Source organism: Vulpes vulpes, chromosome 1 (genome assembly GCF_048418805.1).
Source record: "Vulpes vulpes isolate BD-2025 chromosome 1, VulVul3, whole genome shotgun sequence".
NCBI classification, from domain to species: domain Eukaryota; kingdom Metazoa; phylum Chordata; class Mammalia; order Carnivora; family Canidae; genus Vulpes; species Vulpes vulpes.
The window spans coordinates 8,819,205-8,831,862 of NC_132780.1; the positions used below are offsets into that span (position 1 = coordinate 8,819,205).

At 43.9% G+C, this 12,658-nt stretch overlaps 1 protein-coding gene across 1 annotated transcript in view; it reads left to right on the forward strand.

Annotated features, from left to right (window-relative positions):
- The window catches only part of SAMD4B (sterile alpha motif domain containing 4B), a 39,574-nt gene that overhangs the window by 3,594 nt on the left and 23,322 nt on the right, over window positions 1-12,658 (forward strand). Inside the window, exon 2 of the mRNA XM_072752230.1 lies at window positions 10,378-10,780. Coding sequence (XP_072608331.1) covers window positions 10,585-10,780 — 196 coding nt within the window. The 5' untranslated portion in view covers window positions 10,378-10,584. The remainder of the gene's footprint in view (window positions 1-10,377; window positions 10,781-12,658) is intronic.

Consider the following 12,658-nt stretch of genomic DNA (forward strand, 5'->3'; position numbering starts at 1 on the left):
TCTCTGAATCCCACAAAGTGGGATCTGTCTTCTGTAAGTTTTTGAGAGTTATTAGAGAATGGGCAACTTGGGCACCCATTCTCAGTTGGCTAAGAGAATAGGCAGCTCTTCCTTCTGCATTTGGCTGGAATCTCTTTAAGTTTTTCAGATCTCACTCCCCATTCAGGTTCTGTATACCTTCCCCACTCCCTCCTGTCTTCTCTTTCTACCAAGCCCTCATTGCCTCTCCTTGTAGAAGTAGTGTCTTGCCCCTTCTACTGCCCTTTTCTTTGTGCTCATTCTTGATTCTGAGCTGCCTTAGGTCCTATTCTTGGTGATCTGCCTCACCCCATCCTGGTTGGCTTCTCAGCCTTTATAAGTCTAGGGCCTCCACAGGGTTCTCAGCTTTCTCTGAGGGATTCTATTTCTCTCTAGGGTCGAGAAGAGGAAACAGATCATAGGAGGATAAACATTGGGGCCTACCTTCAGTGAGCTCAGTACATTAGAGGGCTTGAGCAGGTACATGGGGCAGAACATGAGATATAGATTTTAAATGCTGTGGAAATTTGGCGGTGAAAGAAGGAGCCCTTTATCTGGAAAGACTTCATGGAAAAGGTGGTATTTGGGCTCGGTGGTGTTCCATAGGAGTTGGGACAATGGTGAGTAGCCTTCCAGGCAGAGTTAACAGCTTTGTAATGGGTCAAGGCAAGAAAGTTTCCTTATTTCCCCCCCTTGACATCTCTTCTCTTCACTTAAAGGACAAAGATGAAAGAAAACAGATCTCTTCCATCTGTATTATATTTGCCAGCTGCACTTTTGTATCCCATAGAGTGACAATAACTACTGTTTATTGAGTAATTATTATTTGCCAGTCACTGTTTAAATGTTTCACGTGTATTCTCATCTCATGTTCCTCATAGGAACTCTGAGGTAGGTAAGCTGCAATTAATCTCATTTTACAAATGATGAAATTGAGGACAGGTGGCACAAATAGAAGGTCTCTGGACCCTGTCCATCCCAAGATGATAGTGCCATGAGTCATAGAGTTGGCTTTTCAGTTCAGATAGGGTTGGGTACAGTGAGGCATTATAGCATAATGGTTAAGTATACAGACTCTGGGACCAGACATGATTTGCACGTTATCACTTACCAGTTCTGTGACGTAGCACAATTACTTAATTTCTCTAGTTCTTAGTTTCCACAATTGAAAATGAAACTAATAATGATATTTTATGTTATAGAATTATTATAAAGATTGAATTTGTTAAAACATATAAGGTATCTAGAACAATAAGTGTTTGGTGTTACCAAAAATAAATTGTAAATAAATAAATAGATAGATAGTTCACGGCAGCCAGGATTCCAAAGACATAAATGACAGAACATTAGTTGAAACTGGTTGAAATTTTCTCAAAAAAGAGAATTAATTGGCTTGTGTTACTAAAAAGTCCAGAGCTGGGATGGCTTCAGAAATAGCTTCATCCAGAAGTTCAGACAATTTTCTCTGCCCATTTCTCCAAGGAGTTAGCTTCATCCTCAACAGGTTTTACTTTGTGATGACTAAGATGGCTTTTAGCAACCCAGACTTACATCCTACCTCCTTAACAGCCTTAATGGAAAGAGAACTCTTTCCTGAGAGCCCCAGTTTGAAAACAATTTCTTCCGTGAATAAGTGTGAAATAACAGAAGATCTCTAGGGGACATATTTGGGGCTCTGTACCCTAGAATTCTCTGTTGCTTCCTGAGGTTGCTGTGATTCCATCCAATGATCTTTCTGAGTATTGGTGGTTGTCCCCCTCCTCCCTGGTTCTCCAGCCCCAGTCATTCTCCACTTTGTGATTGTGTGGCTCCCTAGTCTGGTGGTAGCCTCAGAGTAAGGTAGTGGAATCCAGGAGTAGTGTTCAACCCTGAACCTCAGCTTTGGGTTTTCATGTCTCTGAACTTTGTGAGAGGGTTAGGTAAATTACTTTGAGTAGAGTTTTGTTTTGTTGGATTTAGTGTAAATTTGTTGAATAGAGTCTGATTGAGAGCAAGCTACAGAACAACAGTGTATACAGTATGTAAGTCTCAACTCCAGCAGTTAAACAATTTATGGAGGTACTTTTCTAGGTAGTGGACATAACAGCAATGAATGAAATAGTCAAGGTCTTGGAACTCCTGGCACTCAATGTTCTGATGGGGCAGTGGAGAGGCTACATAAACAAAAGAAAAAAAAATCAGTAATATGTGCTAGGAAGAAATTAAAATAGTGTGAAAGAGAGGGTAGCTGTGGCCACTGTTACTCAGAGTGATCAGAATTGGCCCCTGAGGAAGTGACAATTGAGCCTGATAACCTGAAAGATGAGAAGGCACCAGTTGTGGGATGATCTTGAAGTGAGACATTCCAATCTAAGCATTGTTTTAGGTGGAGAAAGGACTTGCTGCAAGGGGGGGGGGGGTGTACGGGGGTGGATTTTTCATAGAAACATTGAGGGTGTGCTTGCTTTGTGTCAGGTGCTATGATAGGAACTGAAAATGTAGCAGTGAATAACACAGCCACAGTCTTTCCTTCCCTCATGGATCTTACAATCTAGGCATTTCTGGAAGAGCTGCAGCCTTTGAAGAAATACCTTTCGATGGTATCAAGCCAAAAACTCCTACGGGGGAGATTAGGATGATTGGGGTACATATGAACCCAGATCTGATTGATGAGAGGGAACCAACCATGTGATGATCTGGGGAAGAATATTTCAGATAGAAAGGTCAACAAGGACAAAAGCCCTGAGATGTGTTCAAGGAACAACAAGGAAACCAGTGTGAGGGAGAGGGGGCAAGGGATTAGAGAGGTTGACAGAGGCTAGATCATGTAGGGCCTTGTGAGCCATAGTAAGGAGTTTACGGTTTCATTTGAGAAACTTGGGAAGCTATTAGAGGGTTTTTAAAGCAAGACAGTGACATCATCTGATTTTTTTTTCTTTTTCTTTATTTTATTTTATTTTATTTTTTTAAGAATGTTCACTGGTTTCTGCAAGGAAAACAGGGGTGAGAACGGAAGCAGGAGGTAGATAAGGGGGCATTACATTGATCCAGGTGAAAAAGGATGGTAGCTTGAATATGGTGGTGGCAGTAAAAAATGAGAGAAATAGAAGTATTTTGGGTATAGAGAAAACAGGACTTAATTAATGATGGGATTAGAGAAAGAGAGAGAAATCCAGGATGATAATAGCTAACAACTCTATGAGATTGGTACTATTATTAAACCTATTTTATGGATGAGAAAACACACAGCAAGGTGAAATCTCTTGCCCAAAGTTACACAGGTAGTAAGTAGTAAGATTCTGTTTCCAACCCAGACAGTCTGGTCCCAGAGCCACTTGAGTTTTGGAAGAGAAAAAGGAGGGCATGTTTAGCCAACATTAAGAAAAAAAGAATTATCGAGACCAGATGAATAGATCTTATGGAAGAGGAAGGGGACCAAGATGATTTAAGAAATTCTGAGTTAGGGGCAGCCCCAGTGGCGCAGCGGTTTAGCACCGCCTGCAGCCCGAGGTGTGATCCTGGAGACCCGGATCGAGTCCCACATCCGGTTCCCTGCATGGAGCCTGCTTCTCCCTCTGCCTGTGTCTCTGCCTCTCTCTGTGTGTGTGTGTGTCTCTATGAATAAATAAATAAAATCTTTAAAAAAAAAAAAAGAAATTCTGAATTAGGGCAGCCTGGGTGGCTCAGCAGTTTAGTGCCACCTTCAGCCCAGGGCCTGATCCTGGAGATCCAGGATCCAGTCCCATGTAGGGCTCCCTGCTTGGAGCCTGCTTCTCCCTCTACCTGTATCTCTGCCTCTCTCTCTCTCTCTCTCTCTCTCTCTGTGTGTGTGTGTGTCTCATGAAAAAATAAATAAAATCTTAAAAAATCTGAGTGGTCCACAGAAAGGTGATAGTTGAATCTGTGGGAGTTGATTCCATTATCAAGTGAGAGCATGCAAGTATAGAGAAAGGAAAGAGTTAAAGATGGGGTTTTAATGAGGAAGACTCAACACATTTAAGTGTGGAATGAGTGAAAGAGAGTAATACATGGGGCAAGGGACACCAGCTTCCTCTCTAGTCCAGGGTTTCCCACAGCTTCCCAGGCTGGGCTTATCCTCCAGGAGGCCCTGCCTGGCTTCTTCCCTCCTCTCTCTCCGTTCCCCAGGACTATTCATACAAAAGCCTCATTCTTGGCTGAGGCAATAGTATGCATATTTTGTGTACATATTTCAGGAGTTTCTGAAAATAATAGTTGGTCTTTACAAAAGATAAGTTGAGCTCCCTTGGCATCTGACATTCTCCTGTTCTTAGGTCAGGATAGTGAATTAACCTTAGGTAACTAGCCTGTTCTGTTGTTCATGAAGTAGGAGTTCCTCAAAGGCTTAGGTGGGTGCTGTAGAAAGGTTGGGAATGGGTAGGAAGGCTGATAGGACCCCCTTATTTATCCAGAGTTACTGACATTAAAGCGTGTACCTTTTGCCCAACTTTTCTAGGCAGTGGAAGGGAACTTAGAGGAAGCTGTAACATTCTTAGGAACAAGCAAGAGTTCTAAAGCCAAATTGTCTGGCCTTGAAAATCTCAGCTCTATGTAGTCTTAGACAAGTGACTTGACCTTTTCTGTGTCTCGGTTTCTCCATCTGTAAAATGATGATAATATTGTGTGTGTACATCTGTAGATATGTGTGTAGTATATGTGTATTTCATGTAAATGCATGAAATATAGCATATTTCAAATGAACTCATCCATAGAAAGCTATTCACATGGGGTCTAGAATATGACAAGATAGGTGATTTAGGAAGGCATGCTAAGCATCATGGTAGGTATTTTTATATACATTGTTTCATTTTATTTTTACAACAAGCTTCACTGAGGAGGAAACTGAGTTACTTCCGGAAGGTCAACACAGCAAGTAAGTATCATCAGGAGAGCCCAGGTTTCAGCCACACCTGACTCCACAGCTTGGTTTCTGAATGAGGAGAACTGACTTGCCAAGACATCTCATATCTGTGGGCCACTTCTTGCTGTTTGAAGCTAAGGAAGGGAGCCTAGTGAGCAGTTTTTCCTCGAACCTCTCAGCCAATTTTGGCTTCATTTCCCGCCCTCTGGGGTTGGTTCCAAAGAAGGTTACTTGATCCCTTAGAGACCAAATATGGCAGCAGTAATGTTGGACTGTTTGAGAAGTTTTTGCCATTGGGGTTCCCCTCTAGTGTCTTTCCTCAAAGGCAGGGAGACCAGAGCAGTGGTGAATTCTGTTTTTGTATGGGAGCAATCACGGCTCTTCCAATTCAAGTGATAGAAACACAACTCAGACTAGCCTCAGCCAAAACGGAATTTATTGGTCCATATAACTGAGAAGTTGGGTAAGGAGACTTCAAGCTAGCTGGATTTGATCCAGGTCTTCAGATGTGAATAGGTCTCCCTCTTTGTCCTTTCATCTCTTGATTCTGCTTTTATCTGTGTTAGCTTCATTCTGAGGCTCTCACTGTGAGGTGGCAGAAGTGGCAGCCAATAACATCAGATGTTGCATAATCTGAGCAATCCTAATGGAAAACTTACTTTCCCCAGTAGTTCCAGCAGGAATCCAGTGAAGACATTCCTTAGCCAGTAGATTTTCTGTGTCTGCTCCTGGAGCCAAGGAAGACAGTTAATTTTCCAATGGTACTAGAAGATAGGAGTGGATGTTTGGCAAGCAGATCCACCAGAATCCACTAAAGTGCCTTGGAATAGACAGTGCTGATGCCTCTTTTGGCCCATCACGAACCCAGGTCTTCCCTTCTCATTGCTGCCAAGCACCCAGAACAGGAGGTAGCTGAGGACCTTGGGCTCTTCGATGGAAGAAGGCCATTTACAGCCCTCCTCTTCCGTCATCATCCAGACCAAATACCCAGCATCCTTCTCCTGTCCTAAAAGTGAATTTCTCTAAAGCCCCCAGTATTTACTGAGGATTGTCAGAGCTACTGTTGGGCATTAGATCCTCTCTGCCAGTCATGCTTTGAGGGGCTTGAAGATATAAGCCAGAGGCCTGAGGAAAGGATAGTTAGCAGGCTTCTTGTCTTTTCCCAGTTTGTGTCCATCTGGTCCAAGGACGGTAGACCACAGGCTTTGTTTATTCCTTATAGTGGTTCATTGTTGCTGTTTTCACATAAATTTGTTTCCAATGTTTGAAAATAGGGGAATTTTAGGGGATCCCTGGGTGCTCAGCGGTTTAGCGCCTGTCTTTGGCCCAGGGTGTGATCCTGGAGTCCCGGGATCGAGTCCCGCATCAGGCTCCCTGCATGGAGCCTGGTTCTCCCTCTTCCTGTTTCTCTGCCTGCTTCTCTCTCTCTCTCTCTCTCTCTCTCTCTCTCTCTCATGGATAAATAAATAAAATCTTTAATAAAAATAAAAATAGGGGAAAAATACAAAATAAAAATAGGGGGATTTTATTTAAAAATCCAAATTCTGGTTCTTCTTTTAAACCCTAACAATACTGGACCCACATTCCCACATGGCACCAGCTGATTACAGCTAAAATAAGTGACTTCCCCCTTCAGACAATGTATGTGCTTTTCAACTCCCCATAGTTCTCATCAGCCTGCTTTATTAAAAACCTGACTTTTGGGATCCCTGGGTGGCGCAGAGGTTTGGCGCCTGCCTTTGGCCCAGGGCACGATCCTGGAGACCCGGGATCGAATCCCACGTCGGGCTCCCGGTGCATGGAGCCTGCTTCTCCCTCTGCCTGTGTCTCTGCCTCTCTCTCTCTCTCTCTCTGTGACTATCATAAATAAATAAAAAAATTAAAAAAAAAAACTTTATAAAAAAAAAACCTGACTTTTATCGAGTGTCATGTTGGAGACCCTGCTCTGTCCCACAGCTTTGCCTATAGCATTTGGTTTGGCAAAGAAGCTAGTCAGCAGCTTATTTGGGGGGCACAGTCCTGTTGCTTAGGAAGAGTAACAACCCAGTAAAAGTTTATGGGAAAGAGTGCACAACTTTGGTCTGTTTGTGGATTTGGTCATCTTTTTGCCGTAAATGCTGTTGGCATATCAAACCTCTCGTCACAAATGTTCTCTCTGAAATAGTAACATGTCCTTCTATCTTATGAGTTGCCACCCAGTGAAGGAATCCCTCCCACTCCCAAGGGATGTTCATCTAGCCTCCACTTGACCACTTCCAGCAGCCAGGGAGCTTATTACCTCCTCACATGGCAGCCAGTTCCATTCTTGGACAGCTATATTATTTTAAAATTCTTCCTTATGTTGAGGCAGCTGCTGTCTCCTTGGGGCTGAAAGCCACAAAATGCTGGAGCTGGGAAGGGAAACTGATTTTTTCAGGCATGTGAACTACCACTCATCCATCCTGCATCCAGCACAAACATTGATAATCAATCACAGTGTTCTTTCTCACTGAGCCGGAAAGTAGAATGCAACCTTAAAACTTTTTTTAATAAAATTCTTTAAAAATTATAAAAATAATATGTGTTTACTTACAACTAGCAAAATGCTACAAAATATCAAACACTATGTATAGTTCTGTTATGTTTTATATATTCTGCTATCCGGATCAAGCATGTTTTTAATAGCTATACAATATCCCATTGTGTGAAATGTGCCCCCAATTTATTAATCATTGCCCTTTTTTAAAAATTTTTATTTATTTATGATAGTCATACAGAGAGAGAGAGAGAGAGAGGTAGAGACATTGGCAGAGGGAGAGGGAGAAGCAGGCTCCATGCACTGGGAGCCCGATGTGGGATTCGATCCCAGGTCTCCAGGATAGCGCCCTGGGCCAAAGGCAGGCGCTAAACCACTGTGCCACCCAGGGTTCCCAATCATTGCCCTTTGATGAGTATTCCTATTCCTTCATTTCTTGAGGATCCTTCTCACCACAATGCTGCAAGCAGCCACTACCAATCGTTTGGAGTTAGCCTGTGAGATAAAACCGATTTGTCGTGTCTGATCCCGTCTAACTCCTTATCTTACATATTACAGAGAAGGGAAGCAGAGTAGCTCAAAGATTAAAGTGAATCAGTGTCTGGAGCAAGACTAGAACTGAATTTTCTTGACTCTCAACATCTCCCATGTCACCTCTCACTTATAGCCACCTTCCTTTGTTCTTCTCTGGAGTAAAAAAAAAAACTAATTCCTCTTCTGTGTGCTACCCTTTCATATTCAAAGTCAGTTATGTCATTCCTTCTGAGTTTCCTCTTCCCCTGGGGAAATTTCCTCAGTGCCTTCAAATTTTTCTCTTAGGACAAGGTTTCTAAATCTGTTTATCATCCTGTGGGCCATTCCTCCTATCATCTTCTCACCTTGAGGCTGTAGAAATCCCAAGTGTGGCTTCCATGCTCTTCACCTTTATTCATTGTTTCAACAAATACATGTTGAGCATCATCTATGTGCCAATCACTGTTCTGGCACTGGGTGACCATATAGCTTGCTTTTTGATGGAAGGAGAAACAACAAACATAAATAAGATGAGACCTGAGGGTATGGAATTATATAGAACAAATATCATTAGTGTGACATTCCTTAGATTGGATGATCAGGGAAGCTCTCTCAGAGGAAATAACATTTAGCTGAGACCTGAGTGACAAGTAGGGGCCAACCATAAGTAGATCTGGGGGAAGAGAATTCCCCCAGTGAAAAAGAAAACTTGGAACAAGATGAGGTTGGAGGGGGCACAGGAGTCTTGCAAGGCCCTTTAGGTCAAGATACGTTCAGGTTTAGTTTAGGTTTTATTTAAGTGCAGTGGGAAGTCATTGGAGGATTTAAGCCAGGAGGTAACATTTGATTTCCTTTTAAAAAATTTTTGGAAAAAAAAAATTTTTTTTTTTTTTTTGAGGGGAGGCGCCTAGGTGGCTCAGTGGTTGAGCATCTGCCTTTGGCTCAGGTCATGATCCTGGAATCCTAGAATCGAGTCCCACATCAGGCTCCCTTGCAGGAAGCTTGCTTCTCTCTCTGCTTATGTTTCTGCCTCTCTCTGTGTGTCTTTCATGAATAAATAAATAAAATCTTCAAAAAAAATAAAAATATTTTTGGGGGCATCTGGCTGGCTCAACTATCTGGAAGAGTGTACAGATCTTGATCTCAGGGTCATGAGTTCAAGCCCTGTGTTGGGTGTAAGGATTAATGAAAATAAACTTAAAAAAAAAAAGTTTGCTCTGTTTAGGTATCCCACAGAGGATCCGCCAGGTAAGTCACATGCATCATCAGATACACCAAACAGCCCTCTTCAGCAAGAGCATGGAAGTTCAGGGAGATGGTAGTAGTTCCCTAAGACCTGAACCCAGCAGGTTCAGTGGGTCTTTGTGTGGAGTTCTCAGTCCTTTGACAGCCAGAGGGAGATGGAGCCAAATGTGGTTTGGGGATAGAGCCAAGGCACTGGTTGCAAGAGAGACAGGGAAATGTGAGTGGAGACCTGGAGCTCAAGACACTTAGAAAAAGGCTTCAGAGTAGTGTCCAGAAATCAGTCAACTGAAGAATAGGTCTGTTGTCTGCCCAGTTAACACAACTCCTGTATAGTTCCTGTCTAAGAGAGGAATTTGGACACTTCTTGGGAGTTTTTTTACTTTGGATGTGACCCTTCTCAGGTTGGCATCCTTTGTGCTCTTAGGAGCCTGGCTGACAGTCTGGCATCTTTGGAAGCCAAGGGGACCTCCTAACCCAGGGGGCTTGGGTCAGGAGTAGCCTTCAGGGGAATGAAGAAGAGGTCTGGGGAGACTCACCTCAGAGCAGAGAAGAGTGAGATCTTAGCACAGCTGCACCTTTTCCAGAGTGAAAGGAGGTGAGATTCCCCCAGCCTGTTGAAAATCTTTGAAAAAGCCTTTGTGCATGTCCTTACCTTTGGGCACTGAGGAAGTTACTGATCAGTTAGCTATTTGCATACTCTTGATCTCCACTGGAGTTACCACCCCATCATCCACTTACATCTTAGCTTTGTGAGTCTTAGATTGAAATAATATAAACTCTATGGTATCCTCTTAGCAGGTGAGCAGTCACTCTTTTCCACTCTCAGAACGGGTGGCCAGAGATCAGCAAGGTCAAGGCATGTGCTGGAGGTCACATGTCACCTGGGACCAGGTCTCCATTAACTCAGATCTTTTTCTATAGTGTACTGTCTCTTCTGTTTCCCATTTCTGGAAAATCCTACCAACTTACTCTGCTTCCTTTAGCCCTATAATAGCCAGGCCCTCTGGGCAGCATCTTCTTAGTCTCTCTGAGTCCTAATCAAGCCTTTTCTCTGGATCTGGAGACTAGAAGGAAAATTAGTTTAGTATCTGGTAGTGGCTTCATCTTTTCCCCCAGGGGCTTAGCAGAGCAGATACTCTGAGAGAAGCCTCCTTATCACCTCAACCCACACTAACCAGGCCAGCTCCAGCCTTTTCATTCTGTCTGACCCCCTTGCTTCCTTTTCTAGGAGCCTGGAGAGGTGTGGCTGGACCAAGACCTCCCCCGATGTGAGCAGGTTTCCTCCTCCCCCCACTGCCCGTTGCCAACACGCCAGGGAACATCCTCAAGCCCTGGCCCTCAGGGGAGAGGTAACAGGAGCCCTGAGCCGAGACCATGTGACGGCGCTGGCCCTCGCCACCGCCGTCCCCCCCACCCTGGCCCTAGGCCCGGCACCATGATGTTCCGAGACCAGGTGGGCATCCTCGCTGGCTGGTTCAAGGGCTGGAATGAGTGTGAGCAGACGGTGGCCCTGCTGTCACTTCTGAAGCGGGTTACTCGCACCCAGGCCCGCTTCCTGCAGCTCTGCCTGGAGCACTCACTGGCGGACTGCAATGACATCCACCTGCTGGAGTCGGAGGCCAACAGTGCTGGTGAGTCTCTACCCCTAGAGACAAGGAATGGGACGAGGAAAGGGAGACCTGGAATGAGCAGATGTCAGAGGGCTGAGGAGGCCCACCCCCACAATGGTGCTAAGAAATGTGGAATGGTGGGTTACTGGGGAGGTCAGTATGAACTGGAAACAACCCATAACAGAGGAAAAATTCTATAGGGTAGCCTATCTATGTGACAGAGGAGGAGACTAAAGTCATTACCTATGAAAGGGGGTTGGAAGCTGAGCAAATAATTCATTTCTCAAGCTGTAAGACACCAGAGCTAGGAGGAAATTTTAGAATTCTTCCAAAATGTATGTATGTACATGTATTTATGTATTTTAGAGTTCTTCCAAAACTTTTCTTTACTCCCAAAGGTAAGTTGGACTTAAGGCATAAATAGCTTCAAGAGAGTTTTGAATTTAGATATAATCCATATCTGTTCCGTAAACACTCAGTAGAGAGGTACTGAGGTTGGTGTTGGGATGGCTGAGCTAGGCTTCTCTAGAACCATCTGTCCCAAGAGACCCAGTCATAGACAAGAGTCAGGCCAGAGAACCCTCTCAGGGGACACTGCTGAAGCCATTCTGGTCTCTAGGCCTCCACAGGGCTGGTTGAAGAGTTCTTGACCTCAGCGTTGGGTGAGAGAACTGGAGGCCAAAGAAGGCAAGTCACGTGTACCTGAAAGCTACCAGAAGGGGACCCAGGGGCTCTGTGTCAGGGCATCCAAATCCTTCCCACCTTCTTCCCCATGATAATAGTTCATATTGAGCCCTTAAAACAAGCCAAGTACTGGCTTTACTTGTATTTTAACTTTGAAAGTAGTCTTTGGTGGCTCTAGAGTTAGACTGTTTATTTTATTTATTTATTTATTTATTTATTTATTTATTTATTTATTTATTTATTTATTTATTTATGATAGTCACAGAGAGAGAGAGAGGCAGAGACACAGGGAGAGGGAGAAGCAGGCTCCATGCACTGGGAGCCCGATGTGGGATTCGATCCCGGGTCTCCAGGATCACACCCTGGGCCAAAGGCAGGCGCCAAACCACTGCGCCACCCAGGGATCCCTAGTTAGACTGTTTAAATCCCAGTTCTGTCTTTTGTGATATAATGAAATAATTTTTCTGAGCCTTGGTTCTTCATCTTTAAAATCAATACATTAACTATGCTCACCTTCTAGGGTAGTTGTGAGCTCTGAGAAGAGTACCTGTCATATAGTAAACGCTCAAAAATGTAAATTTTTATTGTCAGTAACTGATTTAGTCCTCATAACAACCCCATGAAATGTTGTTATCCCCATTTTATAGGTGAGGAAATCCACGTGGGCTGCTAAGATTGGGACTGGGGAGCCACAGAGTTGCCTGGCTTCCCTTATCTCCCCAGGTCCATCTGCCTTTCGTAACAGTCACCTATATTTCTCTGAATTTTTATGTATAAGTCACTGAAGCATCATAGTTATAGGATGAGATGGCTCCTTGAGCCAGGAGTCACATTAGTTTAAGTCCCTCACTGGAGGATGGTGAAAGCAAGAACCTAGCAAGGCTGTGGAAGGCTCAGAGCTCAGCAACTTCACATTCCCCCTCACTCCCCGCCAGGGAAGACACCTCTCTGCTCTCTAGCATCAAGAGCAAGACCTCTTGGTTGTGATATGGCTCTGCCCCCAAAGTAGAACTCCTTTGGAGCAGGCCATTGTCTTACACAGCTTTGGCATACATCCTTAACCACCCCATCCTGAGCTGGCAGTTGCATGTGTACTGGGTGCCAATCTCATCTGTATATCAGAACCACCAGTAGTGTTTATTCTGTTTTTTTTTATTAGAGCATGTTTAATTTTAGTGTTTATTTTCAAGACTTGTAAAATCAAACTGTATGAAA